We start from the raw sequence: 21618 nt of genomic DNA, 5'->3' as shown, positions 1-21618 counted from the left end.
CACTTTCAGCCACAACCCAGTGAACCTGCTTCATTCATTAGCCCCACATGCAAGGCCCTCCACCTCTACAGCTGCCCCAGGCCCAGCCTCAAGCCCCAGGCCCTCTGCCCCCACTAGTAATGATTTAATAATAGCAGTGTTGAAAATGTAGGTCTGACTGTTCCACCAAAGCCCACAGTACAAGCCTAATGGATACCGCTGTCCTGATCTGATTGGACTTGACAGTTGTAGATATTCATTATGTATGGAGGATTGTAATAGCTTTTATGGGTGGCGGTGTAACCCACTTAACAATGTCGTTCATGGTTAACAGGCAGACGCGGGTGGATCCCACCAACCCAGAGGTCTGTGAGAGGACTTGTATGTCTCTCTGGTGTTTCCCGCCGCTGTTCTGTGTGTGTGAACATAGGTTTAGACAAGCAGGCACTAATGGCCTTATTGTTGTAAGTACATCACACCCACGGGAAGAATAAAAAGCCTCTGAGCTGGAGAGGGATGAAGACAAGTAGAGGAGCCATGCAGCCAGGACATATATGATGAGGAGATGGGACAGAGGGATGGATGGATGGATGGATGGATGGATGGAAAGAAGAATCAAGTTAGGGAGAGGTGACCAGCCAGTCTGCCTTAGTTAGAATGGACAAGTGCTGTCAGTGGAGGGCATTCTGGGTCATATGACTCATTCTCGGCTTGGTTAGAAAAGCATCCGTACTGCTCCAACATATCGAGAGGTTAATGGCTTTGTATTTCCAATACAGAGGCCAATTAGGATGGGGTTATGAACAAGTTGAAAGGCAAAGGAGTGGATGAGTAATTATAGCAATGCGGTCTGCCTGTGTAATGGGTTGGCAAATGGTTCGCCCCGGGTTGGCATGTTAACCTTTCTGCCTTACCTTAACCCGGTCTCTTTGTTTCTCCCAGATGCCCCCAGTGTGAAAGCTGAGAAAGACCGCGTGCATGTGAACTTGGGGGAAACAGCAGACCTGATATGTGTGGCAGACGCCAATCCCATTACATCTGGCATGTTCTCCTGGAAATGGCTGGTGAGAGCTGCATACATAGACACACACACACACGCACACACACATACACAGAAACACGATCAGCCCCTGAATTGTATTTCCTTTATCTGGCTTTCTTTCTATTATTTTATCCGTTCTTACCGTTTATCACTCGCCCTTCTAAATGCACAGATGCACCATATTTCACTGGCTCTAACTATCCCTCCACCCCACCTCTCCCTGTTCCACACTCGGCCCAAATCCAGAAAAATAGCTTTCATTACGGCCGCGCGACTAAAGGGCACATTCGTCAACGTGGCGTGGTCTCTGCGTCTAGTGATTCTCGCTCCAGCCTCTCCCACCCCCTGGCTGTGTGTCCTGCTCTCCACCTGCACCCCCCCCCCTCTCCTCTCCTCCTTCCCCCTGGCTCTCCAACTCTTGGCATTATCTCTCTCTATCTTCCTCCCCGACTGGCCCTGATGGTTCTGCGCTCTACTCTTGCTCTCCGTCTACCTGTCTTGCTCTCTTTCTGCTCCCCATTCAAGGCATCGCTCACTGCACCCCCCCCCCCCCAACCCCTTCAGCTCTCATCCAGGAGGAGGGAGGAGTGTATGGAGGGATAGCTGCTGTCCGCCTCTCATTGCCCCTCACTCTGTCTTCCACAGGGGGAAGGGAAGATGGAGATGGGAGAGGAGACGCAGGAAGAGGAATCTGGCCTCCTGACCATCCATGATGCGACTCGGGCTCATGCTGGACGTTACCAGTGCACAGCCAGTAATGGTATAGCGCCCCCTGCCAGTGCAGATGTGCAGCTGGTGGTGCACTGTGAGTTCCTAATGTTGGTTCTCTAGGTTAAAGGAACAACATGGAAAACTGTAGGAGGGGAGATGTTTGTGGGAACATGCGCGTGTTTTTGTACCTGTCAGTGAATACACGTGTACTGCATCTGTAAAGCATTGTATCTGTTTATGCATGAGTAACCTCCATGCCTGCTCTGCCTTGTGCAGTCAAACCAGAGCTTCAGAAGGGAGCCCAATGGAGGAAGGTGGCAAGTAGAGGGGATGGCACCAGTACAGCTGAAGTAGTCTGTCAGGCAGAGGGTGTCCCTCGTGTCGACTTCTCTTGGGCAAAAAACGGCATGCCCATGGATTTTGCAAATCCCAGGTTGGAAAATAGAGATAATTCTACAGTAATAATAATAATTCTTTCACCATTAACACCGGGGCTACTGTCAGCATTTGGTTGCATATTGATGAATCCTCACAATTAGATTAGGTTCTACCCTAATATTATATATTCTTTTGCTACTAAATCCAGATTTAGTGCATTTTTATACTTTGCTTTTCACTATGCAAATACCTGTTTAATGCTTCTTTGATGTGTGAAATTGGGTGACTTAGTGCAATCTGCAGGACATCACAATCCCTGCTGTCTGCCTGCTAAGGATTTATCTCTTTCTTTGTGTGTGTGTGTGTGTGTGTGTGTGTGTGTGTGTGTGTGTGTGTGTGTGTGCTGTAGGTATGAGGAGCGGACTGTGAGGGAGGGCTCCTTTCACACCAGCACAGTCCTAGTGGTGAATGTGAGCGCAGCGCTGGACTACGCTGTCTTTACCTGCACCGCCCGCAACTCCCTGGGGGAAGACACTCTAGACATCCAGCTTGTCAGCACAAGTATGCCTGTGTGCATTTGCATTTATGTGTGTGTGTGTGTGTGTGTGTGTGTGTGTGTGACTGATTGATTGATTTTATTTTACAGATTTTAAAACATACATAACTTTGATATAGCCCCTAGGCCGCAACCACACACATATAGTAAAATTATCAAGGAATTTAACACACAGTAACGTCACAAAGACTTATTGCCATTGTGGTCCTCATACAAAGAGTGAGTGTCTGTGTGAACGAGGTTCCATCCATAACACTTACAGCATATTAAATGAATGGCAAATGACCAAGGTTAAAGGGTTAGGTCACATAACATCCAGGGATCATGCACATCAGTGGAGCACAAATTTCCCTTTGGCCCTAATTTGGCAGCATCTCAAAATAATTGTGTCTGTGTTTCCTTGTCCGACATTTATCAGGCTTTTCCAGCACCGTTACAATAGTGTGTGTGGGCCCTTGAGCATGCTGAATTCTCTCTGCTGGAGAGAGACGGTCCTCCTGAGCGTCAACCCTTTAGGGAACTTATTCCATTGCCATATCTCTACCTTATCATTGAGCCTATAGCACTACTTCGCTTCTCTCCCAGATAATGCTGCAGCGATATGTTTCCCTCTCCCAGCATGCTTAGGCTTACTTGCCTCCAAGCTACCAGTGTATCCCTGCACCACCACCATCATCAACACACAGTCCCGCTCTCAGCAAAGCCCCACAGCTGTCATTGGACACATTTAATGTTTACCATAAAAAGCGTAAAATACAATCCAATATTCGCCCTGTTTTTTCCCCACTCAGTTTTTTTGGCGCTGTGAATATTCATAATTAATCTGACGCAGCGATAATACATTTTATATGCTTCCTTATCATTTGAGAGCCTGAGAGGAAGAGAGAGTTTTTTTTTTCCATTGCCTGGTGCTTTTTGGATTTGAAGGAGCCAGAGATCCAAATAAGGCTGACCTCTTTGCCCTGGAATCTTATGAGTGGAGCTGATAGTGGGAATTATTTACTCTGCAAACTGAGCTGCAGCCTGGAGCCAGAGACGAGTAGAGCGTCCCCTTCTTATGTTGCTGCTCAACTATCTCTCCTCCTTCTCTCCTTGACTATCTCTCTCCCTCTGCCCCCAAAACCACCCCTCTTTTTTCCATGCTCCAAATGCAAAATAATCCACTTTCTCCTCACTACCCTGACTGAAGCAGTGCCCTGTGTCAGACTGAAGGCCTTGTTAGCCTCTTTGATCTTTGTCCACAAATTTGATAATAATCATGCAGCTGCATCCTTCAGAGCAAGACCTTGGTTGGATAAATTGAACAAATCAGCCACTTTGTTCTGAGAGGGATCGGCTTTTAGCTCTGCTCATGTTTCCCCTTCATTCATACAACAATACTATCTATGTGTAGAAAATAGGGGATAAGGAGTGCTGCACTGTTAAAAAATGCAAAGTTGCTGCTGTCAAAAAGGTGCTCTTTGGAAAACAGGAGAATAAATCATGATGAAAATTGGCAGTGGTCTCTATTTAGAAGTGATACAACAGTGAAAATGTGGAAAAACAAGAGCCATTCTCAAAAACATTAACCAAGCAAAAAACTAAGAAGCCTTTATTTAGATGACTCACAGTGACATCTTTAGATCTGCATGCCTTGACTAGGGGACATGTGTCAACTGAGCAAAGCAGCAAACACACCCAGTCAGCAATCAATTACTACAACCACTGTGGCAGCATGGATTTTATAGTATGAAAAAGTCCAGTCAGCAATATCACAGGAGACATACAAAGCCAAGTAATCAGTGATTGCTTGTTTTACTGCCTCACTGTCTACCTGTCTTGCTCTCTTTCTGCTCCTCTTGCACGGCATCGTTCACTGTGGGGGGGGGGGAAGTGACTGTCCTCTCATTCCCCCTAACTATGTCCTCCACAGGGGGAGAGGAGATGTAATCATGTAATTATGATTATGTCTCCTCCTTGATTACATTTTATTCAGTTGTTGTTGTTGTTGTTGTTTTTACCTGTCATTAGCAGTTATTTCCAATTTTCTTTATTAAATCTTGCACACTTTTAATTTTTAACAACAAACCTGCTGTAGCACTTCTAGGAATGTGTCCTCTGAAGCAAAAATAAATGTGTGATGAGCGTCACTGTCTGATACTACATAATTAGGCTGACTCACAGACACTCACAGATCAGACATTTTACTGAGGTGAACAGTTTAAGGAAAACTCTTAATAAGATGGTGTAGCCTGGCTTTTTGAGACTTTATTAACATAACTGATGAAAAAGATTTCTTGAGGCACAGCAAAAAGAAAATCAAGTTTTCAATCAAAATAATAATATTGTAAAAAGGTAAGACACATGTGCACTATGTTTGAATGGAACAGGGGTGTGAGGTAGCCACAAGGGTAGCTGCACAAAACCTTGTAAATGGGTAAAAGACAATAAAATCTTTTTTGCCAAAAGGATAGAGAGAACTGCATTCACCTTCAGCATTTTTATTTATTCAGTTTATAACAGTTGCGAAGCAGAAGGGAGACAGTAGGGGAGACACAGGAGACAAAGTTCTGTATGGACTCGATTCTAGGCCAGCTGGGGCACATGTGTGACTCCAGAGGCAGCGGATATAATATAATCAACTGTCCCTGGGCACATGGCTCAGTTTCTGAGCACATGAAGTGTTTTTAAATAGCCACTGGGGGTGTTACACTCCTGGTCAGCATTGTTGCAACATCCAGTGTACCTTTGCTTTTAACACCTTTTTTTCTTTTCTTCTCACACCCAGATCGCCCGGATCCTCCCTCATCATTCCGCCAAGTCAGTGTCACCCATGACTCGGTCACTCTGGAGTGGATCCCTGGCTTTGATGGCGGTTTGGAGCAGCGTTTTCGTATAAGGTGAACTGTCATGAAAGGATGTCAATTCAACAATGACATCCTTTCATCATCAAACAATACTCACAAGGGGAGTAACTGGAAACTGTTGACAGTGCCTTTTGCTTGACAGATACCGCTGGCCAGAGTCAGACAGTTTCCTGTACGTGGACGTCTTCCCTTCCAGAGCAACTACCTTCACTGTCACTGGTCTTTCCCCTGTCACCACCTACAACCTCTCTGTAAACGCCCTCAATGCAATGGGAGAGAGTGGCTATGCTGACAACAACGCAGTACTGACCATCACCACCGAGGGTCAGTTTGGAGTAACCCCGACTTCACACTGACAGGACACCATGATCCATTCCATTCCATGATCAATCTTTAAATCTAACATAATGTTGCTGTTGGGTGAAAACCTTGTATGTTCATAAGGCCAACTTTTTAAGAACTACACTTTCAGTTTGGCCACCATGCATTTTTAAATTTATCCATTTAGGTTTTAAAAGGATTTCAGTAGCCCGAGGCGGTAGAGTTTCCTCAACACATAGAGAAGCATGGAATCCTTCAGTTGAAGTCAAAACATGAAAAACACAAACATTGGAATTATGAGGTTTTCGCAGGACAACAGCGATAAACTTGCTCATTCCATAATGTTTTGTAGCAGTGTGTTATGTTATTTGTGCAATTCTCTTTACTGTGGTCCTTCTTTACAGAAATGCCAGAGCCAGAGGAGGTCCCAACAGACGATGACTCAGGCTCACAAAGTAAGTCTTTTATCACAACTCCCTGAAAAAGCTCTTAAGGGCAGTTGGAAATTGCTGTTTGCACAGCAGCTAGCTTCATTTGGCTAAATCATGTTAATGTATGCACCTCCAAGGCTGTTAATGTTTGCTCTTTGAGAGCTAGCGGTTGTCATGGCACCCACCCATACCTTTCCCCATCTGCTAGTCTTTAATCAATAAAGACAATTGAGAGAGTGGTTGGGTCTGCATCAATCAGTTTTTATTATCATCACAAATTTCCATCTTCCTCCTTCTCTTTCATTTACATTATTATGCATTCAACTAATGTCCCTAATCTTTTGGTTGTTTTGTGAACTAGGTGTAACCGGCCTGCCAACCTATTTGACAATAACGTTCACAGTGGTGTTTGGAGTCCTGCTGGCATTGAATTCATTGGGTTGCTTCCTGGGATTGAGGTGGAAAAAGAGGCGGGGCCAGACAGGTAACCATAGTGATTTTCTCATCTATGAACGTGAAAGTGTTTTCTCCCACACTCTCTGTCATTACAATGTCCCAGGCCTTCAACAAGACTTCAAAGAGATTACTCTGAACCTTGGTGCAACTGTCACCTCCACCTCTCAGTCTCATCTCATCTCTCCTTGTCCCTCTCTCTGTCTCCTCTGTCTCCTCTCCTTCTGCTCTCTCTCTAAGTTTCTCCCTGCCTCCACATTCATCCTTCAAAGCTCTCCCTTCTGTGTTTCTTCTGTTCCTTTTATCTCATTTGCTAGCTTTATGTCCTTCCTCTATCTCCCCATCTGTCCCTTTCTATTTGTTTTTCAGCATAACTGTCAGGTTGCACCCCCCCTCCCCCCTCCCCCACTATCTTTTATTTTGCACTCCTTGCCTTCTTCTGCCCTCTGCCTTTTGCATAGACTTTTCACCTCTTACTCCTCTGTACTTTGCTCTGTCTTTATCTCTCACTCTCTGGCCTCTTCATTGCTCTGACCTATTTCAGTGCTTATAAGATGATGCCCCTCTCTTCAAGTTCTAATTTCCTAATACTAAGCCTCTTTCCCCCTGTTTCTCTTCCCCCTGCAGGGGGTGGAGAAGGCAGTGTGTTGGATGGAAAGAAGGGTGAAGAGGAAGGGTAAGTTAAGGTTCTGCAGTAGAACTAATAGAGGCCTGCATCCAATCTACTCTACAAAGTCTGAGACCTGACCCATAGGCTGATCCAGCTGCTAAAACAGCCGAACAGGCAAAACAACAGGCTTCTGTCAGTTTCCATTTAGATTAGTGTCATCAAGCAGGCACCGCAATCCTGCATTAATTGGTTACATGTATCACAAGCTAAACGCATTCTCATTAAGACCTTATAATGTGTATAAAGGATGTTGCTATGAGCTCTTTGTGTGTATCTGTGTTTGATGTTGGGGATTAACAGCTATTGGAAGAAGAGAGCGAAGAAGAGTGTGTGGAACGAAGGAAGGCATAGGAAAGTAAAAGGGGATGTTATGGAAGAATCTGCCCTCCCCTTTCAGGTCCAGCCAGTCCACTGTAAGCAACTCCAATAGGTATGAGAGCAGAGAGAAGATCAACGCCGCGGCCCAGCGCACCCTCCTCATCGACTCTGGATCTGAAACAGACAGCAACGTGTACGAGAGCTACGCTGGTGTAAGAACTGCGAGAGGTGGAGGAGGGGGGAGGAGAGCGGGATGGGGGGAAGAGAAAAGGGCAATCGAGAAAATATGTAAAGACACGGAAAAGGTTGAGTAAACAGGTGAGGAGAGGAGAAGAGGTTGGGCCGGGGGTGAAGGCATCTGCCAGAAGAGGAAGTGGAGAATTCAGGCATAACAAGGGAAATGGATAGATAAACTAATGAAAACCTTTAGCTGTGCTCAGGGATGGAACACAGATCAATACCTCACAATTAGCATTCAAAATACACATCGATCTCAGAGAAATTATCATTTTGCACTTTGTAAAAGGCCAACGAGGATTTGAACCTTGAAGAAAAATGTTGAGTGAGGTATAACAAGACAGATAGCACTGTTGTATCAGGACGGGGTCTAATGAAACCATAACTCCCCATGGAGGCGGGCTTTAGCTAGCCGTGATTTAAAACAATTCACACTTTATGCACTCAGTGCCACGCTTCTGCGGGGAGTTGTCATGTACATTGGTGTTAAAACACATGGAATTATAATTCACTTAAATAGATTAGAGATCAAAGTTAACCTAATTCTATCTCTTGTTTCTGTTTTACTTATTCCAGCAAAGCTCCCACTACTATTACCCCACTAGTGACTACTGGCCTCCTCTCTATCCACACCCTGAGGAAACTCACAGGCCTGGTGAGACACACCCAGACCACAGAGGCAATCAATGACCTAAGTTGTTGTTCACATAACATAAATGTCACCAAAGGTTATCCTCATCTAAAAGTACAGAAATAGACCGTCTCTCATTTAATCGTCCATCGTTCAATTCCATATTATCTTAATATTTACAGTATGATTAGCAACTTTTGATTTAGAGGCACATTTTTTCAAGTTCAGGTTTGTTCATTTATATAGCCTGACTGTACAGATAATTAGCCTAACATTGGATTGATCAGGACAGATCCATACAATTAGTAGAGTTAGTATCCTTCACGTCAGGAGCTCATAACATCCCTTTGTCGATCTTCAGGTTGTGATATGTGTATTTATTTATTTCTGCTCTTGCTCTTCAAGATGTCACCCGCTACCCAGTGGAATCTCAAGGCCATGTGTATGAGGATGTAAGAGACTGCGGTCTGTATCAGGCTGTACTGGGGTCCTCTCTCCCTTCCCCTCCTGCCTTGTTTGACCACAGATTGCCACATAAGAGGAGCGACTGGATACCACCTGCCTACCCTCAGGTCTGTAGCAATAAACCAAAACACTAAGTTATGGTGGTGCTATACATGACTTAAATGTCTTAATGCAGTCCAGAAAATATACAGCTCAGCAAGGTAGATCATATACCTTCAGCATTTTAGCACTAATGCTGATGCAACCTGTCTATCAGCAGGAGACTGGCAGAGTCAAGGAGTCCATGGATCATCGTCCACCACACAGAGATTATGATCTGCCTTTTGAACTTCAAGGCGAGTTAGTCTAGAACGAGAAGGTCAGAGCTTTGTTCAGCAACCACAATGCAGCACTTCTGACTCAACAGCAGACCTTCAGTTCAATGTTGTACAGCAGATGTCCAGTGCAATGTTGTATACACTTATTTATTTAATTATATTTGAATGGTATCTTTCAAGCTGTCTTGAATGCAAGTTTTTTTTTTTTCCATTCATGAACGTTTTCTTTAAAAGCTTTGGATGTACCTAAGAGGTGTGACAGACTGAACAGGCTGAACAGAAGCAAGGCAGAGTGATTTGAAAGCTTCAGAAAGCTCATACAATCAAGTATGTCAGAATATGAAACCATATGGGGTTTTTTTATGTGATACCCACTACACAGACTCTCACTACCCTGTCACCAGTTCAATTTCTTTTCACCTCACTTTTTTCCTCCCACTTCCTCCCCCCGAACCTCACTTTGTTCTCTCACCTCCATGCTGCCCCTCCACCCTGCAGCCCAGTCAAGGTCACTACCCACAGTTCCCCCTGCTTTGGCCTGCAGATACACAGTCAGACATGAGTCAGTCAGATAGAGAGACAATGGTAAAAGTCGGACTCATATCGCTCCGGCTGGCACTGGGGTAGAAGCAGCACAGAGTCATTGTGCCACCCAAGCGGAAGGCATCCTCTAGATGCCCTGCTGCTATCCATTGCCCTTTTGAACAATCCAGCGTTGACATGTGTCGCTCCAGGCATCTGACCGAGCCGGAGAGACGAGGGCCTACCGACAGTGGCCTTTCCCTCCTCTGGCCAATACAAAGAGGTTTAGACCTCCCAGCTAGCCGCTCCAGTCTCTACAATGGGCTAATAGAGAGCGCTAATTGAGCGTGGTAATGTGTTCAGAAGGTAAAGCCATATCTTGGGCCAGACTCCTAATCCTGTTTTCTCTCAGATTGAAGTTCAACTCCCAACATCAGTGAGAGAGAGAAACCATGCAGGGAATTTGTCTTAGTGAGAGAGAGAGAGAGAGAGACCAAGAGAGAGAGAGAGAAGTGCAGGGGTTGAGCTAAGCTGCAACTGTGGCTATTACAGTAAGTGTACTCTTGTCCTGTCTTTGGTTTTCATTATTGTGCAAGTGGTAGTTCAAGGAAAAGTAGTTCATTGCAGGATTTTGCTCCTCAGTCAACATAGATCTGACCAATATAAATCTATTTATGATGTACATTTGCTTACAAAGAGTTTTGTTGTTACACATTATATCACCCTGACAACAGACAGTATATGCATAAATATTGGGTATGTTCTTGTATTCCAGTAACAGGGTCTGCATGCTCTGTGTGTCAAATTTGAGTCAAAAAATACAACTTCCTCAAAGTTTCCATTGCTCCTCCAAGTTCCCTCTGCTTCATTGTATGCTAAAACAGTAACTGGGCTCCTATATCCATACACAGACCCACTATGCATGCACGCTGTTTCTGCTTCCTCATTCTCCCTCAAGCTCTATTTGTCACATCATTCTCATGAACACACACACACACACACACACACACACACACACGCACACATACATACAATGACACACACATATACAGGGACAAAAGATATTATCTTTATTTACTGATCCCAAGGAGGGAAATATAATAAGCCACAGTTTTTCTATTTTAATGAGGATGATTTGGACTGCTTCAGGAGTTGTTCTATTTCTGGGCCAAGGTTCCCACGAGATCTTACTTATTTGTGTGTTATTACTGTACTACAATAGAACACTCTCATCAAATCATTCTCAAAGAATAATTGCTGCGGAAATATTTACTTATGTGAGAGGTGATATTGAGAGATGGCTACACTGTTACTGTCCACGCATTTCTCCACACCAAAAAATTTTGTTTCCTCAGTGGGGCCTGACTGCTTGGAGATAAATCTCAATGATTCACCGAACTGGTGGTGCTTTCTCTCAATTAGGCTTGCTATTCTCCATCATGAACTGTCAAGGCATGTTTGTCTCATTACTGAACAATTGTTTAAGTTCCTGTCAAGCTGACTGCTGTGTTTCTACCAAAGCCTGCTCTCGCTCGATGCATCATTTCTGCTCAGGGAGGAACAGTAATCTGCTAAACTGAAGGTTTGACAGCTCAATACTGTACGTCAACATCCATTTTTCTTCCCTCGTTTCATGCACATTTTGATATGTTATGTACAGAAGGAAGATCCCAAGGGAGCTGGAACACACAGCCTGCATGAGTGCACAATTAAGTCAAAAGAGAAACAAATAAGAGACTTTAATTAGCTCAGCACTGTTTCCACGTGCTTCTTACCCCTCTCCTGAATGTTTTTATTTGAAACAACAAAAATGAGATTGAATAATACTCCTTTATCACCATCACGGGATGTGTTATCTGTAGGGAACTAACTAAAAATTTGTTTGAGTTCTGCAATTCTGTCATTGCTCTCATTATTCAGATATTTCTATTTGAATTAAAGAGAAATTAAATTAAAAAAACAACCCCAGGTCTTAGAAATTAGAACATGAATTCATTGGCTAATATTATTACTCTGTCTCTGGCTCTGCTCTCCCACTGTCAGTGAAGAGAACATAAATTGCCTTCCAATATGGATGAAAAAATAGACCTGAATGAGTATAACGTTAGTTCATGAAAGACAACTTTGAAATGAAAACACAATGAAATGTTAATATTTGATGAGGACCGATTTGAATGCATGCTGAAACTAAAAGAGCATTGTGATCCTCTTTAAATATGGATGTTGGTTAATGGTTTTGATGGCCTGGCATGGATACTGTACCAGGCCACATGGAGAGAGAACACCAAATAAAACCATGGGTTCAAACTGTACTATAGAAGACTAATGACATTTGCATGTAAAGCCTAATGGCCCAGGGGGATTGCAAATAAAAGGAGTTGAGTTATGGTTATCTATCATATAATAAACATTGCACTCTTACACACCACATGGGTCTCTCCAATATCAGATGCTGTATTGTTGTGTTGTTCTTGTTTTTTGAATTTGCAATTTTATTTCCATTTGACATAGCAATCCGTACATTCATTTTTTCCTCATGTTTTTGCCCAAAGGTTTACATTTAACAAAAATATATAAGAAAAAAAAGTTAATGCTTGTAATCCTATATCAACCTGAGTGTATTGAATATTTTTCATAAACACGTTTGCATTTGTTTGCATGTGTTGAGATACGTATATTGTAATATATTGTTGAATGAAGACCCTATATATACACATATGTATTCATAAAAATGCATTTGCATGCGTATGTACCTATCCACATATCTACACTCATACATATTAATATGCACTGAGCGGCAAAAAAGGGAAATAAATAAATAAAATAAATATGTAAATCAATTAAATTAAATCAAATGGAGAATAGTCTATGTAGAAAAGACAAAAAAACACAAATAATTAGATAAACAGGTAAGTAAACAAATGATTATGTAAATAAGTTGATAATTAGAGATTGAGAATAGTGAATGATAAATTATTTGTTAAAAAATACTGTGATTGGTTACTTTTAGCCTGTCAGCCTAAACCTCACATTATGATTGGCTTGAGGGTGGGACTTAGCAGAGTGTGATGGGGAATGTGCTTTGAGGGTGTGAGCAGTTAGTTCAGGTTTTATAATTGAAAACTGATCTGGGGGCATTGCAGATAATTGTGAAATAGTTGATAGCAAGGTTCTTGATGTTTTTGAATATGTCAAGTGATTCAGAAAAAGTGATAATATTTAGCTTTGGCTAAGTGGATAACCCCTCCTATTCAAATAATTAATTTAAATACATTTTCTGATAACATTATTTATAGCATTTACTAATCCTTAGTAAACTGTTAAGCCATAAAAATAATTACTTGATAGTTAACAATAAAATAATAATTAAGTAATGTTGAATAGTTATACAGTAAATGTGTTAAGGACGGTTATTGTAAAGTTCTTTGGAGAAACCATAGAGGTGGAGAACGTGACCACCGAGACAAGCTGATCCCAAAGCTCCCCCGACTGCTGTGACAAAGACTGTCCTCTCTGTTTGGCTGCTGAATTGCAGTCTTTGTCCATTGTAACAGGCTGAATTGTGCTCCTCTGTTGGGTAATGCTGTAGGGTCACAGTCATACACACCGCTCCTGTGGCCTTGAACAATCTGCAAATATTCCATTTAACAGCTTTGCAATGCCACCATTTAACTGCATTTCAGTGTGAGAAACATGGAGAACTGAATATCTGCTTGATCTTCTCTTTCCAAGGGAAAATGTAATAGAGTCAGGTGTGTTTACAAAACAGAGAAATTTAATTTATGAGGTTTTAGATAAACAGAGCTGGACCTCTTGAGGGCAAAAAAGAAAATCTTTAAAAAAATAAATAAAAAAAATACTTGACAAAAAATGCTGGAGTGGGTATTTAATGTAGGGAATATACTTGAGTGCCACAAATATTTCAGAATAAACAAAGTCAGTGTGTTCAAAGGTGGAAATTAAATTAAATTTTCCACCAATAAATCTTACATTGCTTAGTGAGTGTACTTTTACCAGCTATCTCCAATTACCACAAGGTCATTCATTTCTAATTTGTTGAGATAGTAGCATTCAGGGAAACAGATGACAGATGGGTTGTGAGACATACAAACACAGAGAGAGAAAGTCAAATAGACAGAGTGACAGGCAGGCAAAGCCCAAAACAAAGGTGAACACGCACATACAAAAACACAGAGACAGACAAATAGGAAATACAGAAATAGGAAGACAAGCTACCATGCTGAGAGCTGCAGACAGAAAACCTCGCTGCTGATCGTAACAGAGAAAATGAAAGACTGGAATCTGAAGGACAAGAAGTACAGCTGCTGCATAAGAGAAAGACAGAGGAGGCGGCCATGTCATGAGAATGAGAGTGGGTGAGCGAGAGACTGAAAGAGAGTTCAGGCAGTTGGATGAGGAAGTAGTAATGGTGAGCACATGGGTGTGGTTGACTAACCGTTGCCCCATCAGCCATTAGAAGTGACATACAGAGGAAAGCACCGTGGATGATGAGGCTGTGGATACAAATCTGGAAGCAGACACACCCCAGGATGGATACTAAGGTGAGCATAATAGCCTGGATGGATGACTAAATATCAGAGGGCTGAGGGGTGTTTTGGTGGAGGGAACTGAGAGGAGATTGATGGAGGATGACAGACAAATGGACGAATAGACAGACGGAGAGTGAGTGAGAGTGCTGGATGTGACAAACAGGCAGGCGGGTCAGGGTAGGGGAAGGGAGAGACGCTTGTACAGCCCAAGGGAAACAGGCCTCATCTTGACATATGCTCTGGAGTGAAATGAAGATTGGCATGACCCGCTAATCTGAGCTGTCACAGCTCATGATGGCCACCGACGCTCACCTGTCACGGCGTCCCGAGCCCCGAGGACGAGCTGCCACCAGGATAGGTCAAAGATCGAGGTTAATTTCTGCCGGGGATGGATTCAAACCAAGCCGCTGGCCCAGACCCCCGTCTAGCTCTGTATCCTCTGCATGTGAAGGAAATGGTCTGTACCTGTGGTGTTTGACAGTGCTGTCTGTGCTGCTGTGAAATAATATAATATTGGACAGGTTTTTGTTGTTTATAGTTTTATTTTACTCTAAGGGCAATATATTTTGAGAGGGAGGAGAAATGTTTTGTTTGCTCTCAGAATGCTGCTCTCTGACTCAGAGCATTTTGATTACTGTATAGGGTTTGTTTTGAAGCGTCCTCATATGGCAATATGATTTTAATTTGTGGCAGTGGCAAACTCAAAAATATGATCAAGTTTGATCAGTAGTGGAGCAAAGTTCAAAACATAGACGTGTGTGGGAGGATTCCAGATATACATGTGGCCATTCTTCTTTGACAAATGAGACAAAGTTGGTTATGATGTTTGGTTAGTTATACTATTTGACATTCAAAAAAATAATCTATCTTGCAATCTTGCTGTGTGAGATATGTGGGTGATTGAGGCTCTGCACATTCAGAGTAAGAAAAAGCGGCTATGCAGAATTAACCTCAACGAGTATGTCTTCCTGTCTGTTATAGTCACATGTAACCTCAGTAACTGAATACGGAACAACAGGGTTTTACAGTACAAATTGTTCCATGGAGAATACTCTCTTAACCATCTGACTTTTAATCTACCATTTACCTTCACCTTGTACTCCTGTCCTGGTATAACAACTGGAAAAACATTACTGTGGCTATAGAGACAGATTATAAATCAACATTGTCTTTATGTGCTAATGAGAGTTGATAGATGTCCGGATGTCGTGTGTCTGCTCCAATCCACTGTAACAGATTCACCCTAGTGGCTGCATTTATGTGACCTGTATTCATTATAGAAGTCACCTGTGTTACTCAAGGGGCTTCGGATTATTTTGCAGATTTCAGTTGAAGTAGCAGAGGTCAGCTTGCATTAAACACAGGATGTGTTGCAACTGTACAACAAGTTGCGATACAATGGAGAGTCTGTTTTACTCTTCTGCTCTCATTGTTTCTTCCCCCGTTCCTCATCATATGTTTTGTCTTTCAGATTCATTTGGCTTACATGACTTTTTTCATGTTTCTCATATTAAAAGGTGAGAACACAAAATCTCTTTTTCTCTCCTCTGCACTCAAACACCTACAGGTGAATTCACAACTTACCCTCTGCACAAATCCAACAAATCTAAAATAATAATAATAATAATTAGAGTCAGCTATAAATCATCAGCCCCCTCAGTAAAATCTTGAAGTCAGCTTACATGGGTTCATTAATTTAGTTGTAATCACAGTAGTAGCTTGAGAAACTAGAGGGTTTGTAGTGCTTCAGCATTAATTGGAAGGTGCTGAGTGAGTAAATGGACAACGGCCTCACTGTCCCGTAGCCCCATACAACAATCTAGCTCTGTTTTAGCCAGAGGTTTTCTGAGAGCTACTTCTTTGTAGCTGTGCCGCTCTGCCCCACTCACAGGACTATTATTATGACATACTCTCAGTGCGACTGCAGCCCTCTTTCCCTTCCATAGCCTGGCAGACACATCCTCAAGTCTGGCCTCCGCCAGGAATACATCACAGCATTGTTGGAGAAAGTCACTGGGATAAACAACACTGTTCTTTGTTCTTCCTGCAAAGTAACATTGCCACACTATGAGGCTTAATCTGTGTTTTTGGTTCTTAAAATGTATCTTTTCCTCACAGTGTCGAAGGCTCAGAGCCCCACAGTCCCAGATCCAACGATGAATATGACCGGCATTATGGCACGCTCAGCAACGCTCACCCCTGCTCCTCCTCCCACTGGTACAGTCCTCTTGGCTATTCTGAGATGCCACTTTGCAGCCTTTAGAGTCTGCAGGCTATTTCATATTTTCACAGTAGCTTTCCATGATCATTAATCTCAGGACCTTGTTCTAATAAAGGCTGCTCTTAAATCTGTGTCGCCAAGACGATGAATAGAAATCAATGTCCATATTGCACTATTGGCTTGCACACCCGTGTTTTTAATAGGTCTTGGTTTTCAGCGTACTGTCTGTAGAGTTTTTTTTTTTTTGCCTATTTGTATTTTATTTTATTTTTATTAAGTTTCAAATTCATATTAACCCCTCTTGGCCCCATGATAACAAAACAATTTCCTTCACAGCACCTTAAGCATAACAAAAGGACAGAAGTCTTTCAGTCTTCCCTAATACGGCAGCTACCTTTGTGTAACAGGAAGAAGAGAGACCAGAGTCACCAGAGTCACCAGAGAGGCGGACCCCTCCCCAGGAACTTCCCCTCCTGAACTGACCGCAGGCCAGAACATTACTGCCAGCAAGCCAGTGAGCGACAACGGCACCACAGCAGCAACTAAGGCTCCAACAGGTACTGCAAGAGTCATTTAGTCTTAGTATTATTGAGTCCTAAAATCGTACTTTTCTTAAAATAAGTGACGAAATATGCCAGTGGGGTTAGATAATTTCACTTGTTTCCAATGCAAATCAATTTGTTTCAAGAAGTTTTTAGAATCAAGTGTCATTTTCTTGATAGTAGTGCAGTGATCTGCCTTATTCTGACTTGTTTCAAGATATTGGCACTAATTTCTAGAAAATTCCTGAAACAAGTGAAACTGCAAGTGGAGTTATCTCACCCCATTGGCAGAATTTTTCTCTTGGTTTACGAAAAATAAGATTTGAAGGATGAATATGAGACTAAATGACTTGTTAAGATGGACGTTTTTTTGTAGTGTAGTCTGGTCTCTCGTTAGCGCTGTATACAAGAGCATCTAACGTACTGTAATTCCAATTAAACCAATGTCATTTTCATGTTTCTGCCCCTTAGCTCCCAGCACGCAGTCGACACCACAAGCCAAGCCCACAACCACTCCAGGTACGAGCATTTCCCTCTCATTGACTTGCCTGAACACCCTGTTGGTGGAGCCATTGAGTTTGGCTGGAAGATAGACCATGAGCACTCTGGTATCACATCCCCCTCACACCAATTGCAAACACTTAAGCTTTCACATCAAGGATGCAGAAAGCTTAAAAACTAATTATCAGGTAATTAGAAAATGTTAAACTCCCTGTCCTTGTTGAGATATACAGAGGAGTATTTCTGCTGCATTTCACAGCACTGGGGGAGAGAGAGTGAGAGAGAGAGAGAGGGAGGGGGGGTGCTGATATGCTTTAAAAAGTGTCGTTAGACTAAATTTCCTCTGAGAGTCGTACTATTGAAATATGCAGAAATTCAATTAAAAAAGGAGTTAAACGTGGGAATGCACCTGGAATTTAATGAGAAGTAATTATGTATGGACTCATATGGCAAAGATAAGAAGTCAGTATGTCCCAGAAAAAATATATGTTCCAATATGTGAAATTATGCTATAACATTATGAAACTGGGTATTAGATATTATAAATGTTAAAGACAAAGGGAAAAGAGAGCGAGAAATTCAAATAAATCAGGGAAACTAATGTTTTTATTGTCTATTTTTTCAGCATCCACAGTGACATCCTCCCTATCCATACCTAAAAGACCCACCAAAACGCCAGCCTACGGTAACTCAAAATTTTCCTACTCCATAGATACCTTAAATGCCACAGGCGTTGCGGTTTTGTTGTTATCTCATGGCAGACTTGACAGTATCACAATTCCCTGTCTCCCAAACAAAACCCACGGAGGACTGGGAGAATAGAGCACCTCACTTCCTCTCTTGCCAACAGATTAATGCTTGATTGTACCTCACGCAAGAGATAAGATATTTATGTCCCCATGCTGTGCTGGTTTACGATAAATAGGTTTTTGATACACCATCAGCAGCACGTCAACTGGGCCAGTAGATCTGTCACGCCATCTCTGACTGTTGTTCCCTGGTGAACATCTGTTTCTGTCTTTTTCTCACTGTAGAAGCTTCCTATGTTGTACAGTCAAAGTTAATTCAATACATTTCTCTATACTTTGCTTCTTATCATAGATCCATCATGGGATGAAGATTTCACCTATGGTAAGAGGCTCAATTTGATTGTGTCTTTCCCCAAAGCTTTGATACAGCACAGTGCAGCCCATTAACAGTATTGTGTTTCACATGTCCAGATTATGATTCCCTCCGCCTTGCTGGACTGTCCATCGCAGGAGTGCTCTTCATCATGGGCATCATGGTCATTAGCTGTAAGTGCGACACTTAAAGCCACCTCTGTCTTTGGAATCTCTTGCATTTTGAACCATTACTGTATTATTACTATTATTATTAATATGACTTTTACTGACCTCTCCACCACCCTCTCTCTCTCTTTTGCCTCATCACTCGTTGTAGGTGGCAGGGTCTGTCGAATGCCTAAGTGTCGTGTGGGGTCAAAGAAGTAAGTATGCACATTACAGAGATTGTAATGCTTAGGGGGCATGGTGTACAGTACTGCAATATTATTCATTTGTACTTCAAGAACACTAGATAATGTTTACATTTTGTAACTGCGCAGTGTGTTTGAAGGATGAACGACAAAAGGGATGCTTTAGTAAATCAAACAGTCCATTGTGCCTGAAGGGTAGCTGCGTTTATATAACGTTGCTGTAAATTGCAGTTGAATGAGTTAAGTAAGTGAATGATTTTGAGCTCATATGATACTGGATAATATACAGTAAAGAATTAGTCACTTCAGACACACCTAATAGCTCAATAGACTGCTGACTAAAATCTATGTGAAGATTAATGGATGACAAAAATTACGATTAAGCAATTTGTTGGGCAATACTGTAATGGACTGAACTGCAAACCAAAATGTTTATCATTTTCCTGACTGTGTGGTACATTTAGGCTTGACTTATTGTTTGATTAATTAGTTTTGTATTCTTCAAGTGTTCTGCGTGTTTATTTTCCAGGTCATACCAAGTGGGCAGAGCATAAGCAGAGGACAAGTGTACAGTGAGAGATGTACAGAGCCACAGGAAACCATCAGAGTCCATCAGGAGAAAAACACCAATCTGGCAGTGTGTGTGTGTGTGTGTGTCTGTGCACGCACCAGTGTGCACGTGTGTGTGGGTTAAATGACTGTACCTTGCTTAGGAACAGCGAGATGGAAAAACACTGAATAAACAAAGGCAAAATGAATCATGCTGACAATGAAAGAAAGAGGCATTATCACCCGGTTAATCTTTGTTAAATGTTATTTCCATTACTTGGCAAAACTGAACTGAAAAGTAAATTGATTATCTATCCTGGCGGCTAATGAAGAGATGATTCATATTTTAATCACACCTCCAGCCATGAAGAAGGCTAGTTTCCTATCCATATTGTTTCTTTGAAAATCTTGTAACCGATAACAGCTGCGGGCAGAGTGTCTCTTAGCCAGGATTATTAAAGGTTATGAAAAACAACCCATAACATCCCATATTTGACAATCTCGCTAATACCCTCAAGTTCTATCAGGATCTAAAAACGAAGCTAGGCCACTTCCCCTTCCTGATAGTTTCTGCATGCTCTTTACACTTTTGATCTCAACTAAAATGTGATGTTTAGTAAAGGGTGTCTAAGCCTCTTAGTGGCTCTGTGCTTGTAAGTGAGTAAAGCCCTAGATTAAACAAGATCCACTGGCGCATTATGCTTATGTCCATATGGCACCAATATGATGCAGACAACAAAATGAGAGAAACACAGCAAATTTTATAACGGATTTAATGTCAAAATCAACACAATCCAGAGTTCAGCATATCTAGCTACATAATATAGTATTCACTTTTCTAATTGATATCAGAATAAAATTGAGACTGCTGTACAAAAGGAATTAATTCAGGATATACCTACTGTAATTGTTTAATGAGAAATATGGTCTTGTATTATTAAAACACTTAAAGTTGTTACATATAAATGAAAACCACTGTGAATGTCCTTGGCAAACAATATTAGACATATGGATTAATCTGGATTAATGAGTGCATATGAGGATAAGTGAGTACTTAAAATCTAAGTCCAAAATTCAACTTTGTTATTGCAATAAGACACACAAAAACACAAATATCGTACATAGAGACTTTTGGCAAATAAAAATGTATTTTTTTTAAAAACACTAAATACAAAGTGTGCAGAAAAGGCATCATCCCTGAAACTGATCAAGCATATAAAAAGTCCTTTTAGCCAAGATATTTTTTCATCAAAAGGCACATTGCAAATGCATAGCTTGGTTGATTAGTGAATACATACAATGATACAGTTTTCTAAGCCCTAGTACAAATGAGGCAGGTAAGACGGCGTCAGGGAGTCTGTGCCCTGTAATGCTCCTATCTTAACCAGAAAAGAATCAGCCCGATTTAAAAAAAAAAGGCATGCCCTTTCCACATACATCATGATGAGACAGAAACAAAGCACAACAGCTTTTGTTAAATTTACAAGAGCAGCGTCACAGCGGAGAGGTTTTACAGGAAGAACAGTGGAATAGAGAGTGGTCGCTTGTGTGGGGCAGACTGGACAAAATATTTCTCTTTGGATTTCTGCACATTGTTTGGTCCTAGGCTCATTCCACAAATCTGTTTGCTTTGTACTGTACATTTTGGAAAAGCATTCAAAGAGAAGACATTCAGAAGTTATTGCATTGCAGTTTGTTTGTCCAACAGAAATAGCATTTTCCATGAATAGCATATGAATATGAATGGTTAGACTACAAAGACTGAAACTGAAATGTTTTGTACTGCATTTGTCAAATTATACTCCCTTTGAAATGCTGACACATAGGGAAGACTTACTGGGCTACACTATGCTTATTAGAAATACCACATACACATATACACAGTGCTCAAATGTGAACACTCA

At 41.8% G+C, this 21618-nt stretch overlaps 2 protein-coding genes across 2 annotated transcripts in view; both read left to right on the top strand.

Annotated features, from left to right (window-relative positions):
* nphs1 (NPHS1 adhesion molecule, nephrin) overlaps positions 1–10179 on the top strand; it is a 41228-nt gene extending 31049 nt beyond the window's left edge. Inside the window, exons 19-31 of the mRNA XM_071516053.1 lie at positions 922–1043; positions 1667–1826; positions 2009–2165; positions 2520–2671; positions 5434–5545; positions 5655–5836; positions 6238–6288; positions 6626–6748; positions 7345–7393; positions 7785–7917; positions 8519–8597; positions 8979–9145; positions 10090–10179. Of these exons, the coding sequence (XP_071372154.1) occupies positions 922–1043; positions 1667–1826; positions 2009–2165; positions 2520–2671; positions 5434–5545; positions 5655–5836; positions 6238–6288; positions 6626–6748; positions 7345–7393; positions 7785–7917; positions 8519–8597; positions 8979–9145; positions 10090–10179 (1577 nt within the window). The remainder of the gene's footprint in view (positions 1–921; positions 1044–1666; positions 1827–2008; positions 2166–2519; positions 2672–5433; positions 5546–5654; positions 5837–6237; positions 6289–6625; positions 6749–7344; positions 7394–7784; positions 7918–8518; positions 8598–8978; positions 9146–10089) is intronic.
* A 3981-nt stretch (positions 10180–14160) lies between these two features.
* On the top strand, positions 14161–19837 carry fxyd5 (FXYD domain containing ion transport regulator 5). The gene is made up of 10 exons (XM_071516077.1): positions 14161–14439; positions 15899–15944; positions 16546–16644; positions 17056–17205; positions 17662–17709; positions 18317–18376; positions 18793–18822; positions 18912–18986; positions 19132–19177; positions 19695–19837. Exons 1-10 carry the CDS (start codon positions 14383–14385, stop codon positions 19717–19719), a joined length of 636 nt encoding a protein of 211 aa, XP_071372178.1. The 5' UTR covers positions 14161–14382; the 3' UTR covers positions 19720–19837.
* Positions 19838–21618: the final 1781 nt, after the last annotated feature.

Source organism: Centroberyx affinis, unplaced genomic scaffold, assembly GCF_046629955.1.
Source record: "Centroberyx affinis isolate AG114_WGS23_722 - 3 ecotype Tasmania unplaced genomic scaffold, CSIRO-AGI_Caff_v1 ptg000392l_1, whole genome shotgun sequence".
In the NCBI taxonomy this organism is placed as follows: Eukaryota; Metazoa; Chordata; class Actinopteri; order Beryciformes; family Berycidae; genus Centroberyx; species Centroberyx affinis.
The sequence above is the reverse complement of the archived record's forward strand: the minus strand, read 5'-3'. Positions and strand labels throughout refer to the sequence as shown.

Bases quoted from the DNA above. Each gene is read 5' to 3' on its own strand.
- fxyd5 (XM_071516077.1), top strand. From the start codon at position 14,383: ATGATGAGGCTGTGGATACAAATCTGGAAGCAGACACACCCCAGGATG. The intron at 18,377-18,792 runs GTAACTCAAAAT...TTCTTATCATAG, and splicing joins CACCAAAACGCCAGCCTACG to ATCCATCATGGGATGAAGAT. The intron at 18,823-18,911 runs GTAAGAGGCTCA...TCACATGTCCAG, and splicing joins GGATGAAGATTTCACCTATG to ATTATGATTCCCTCCGCCTT.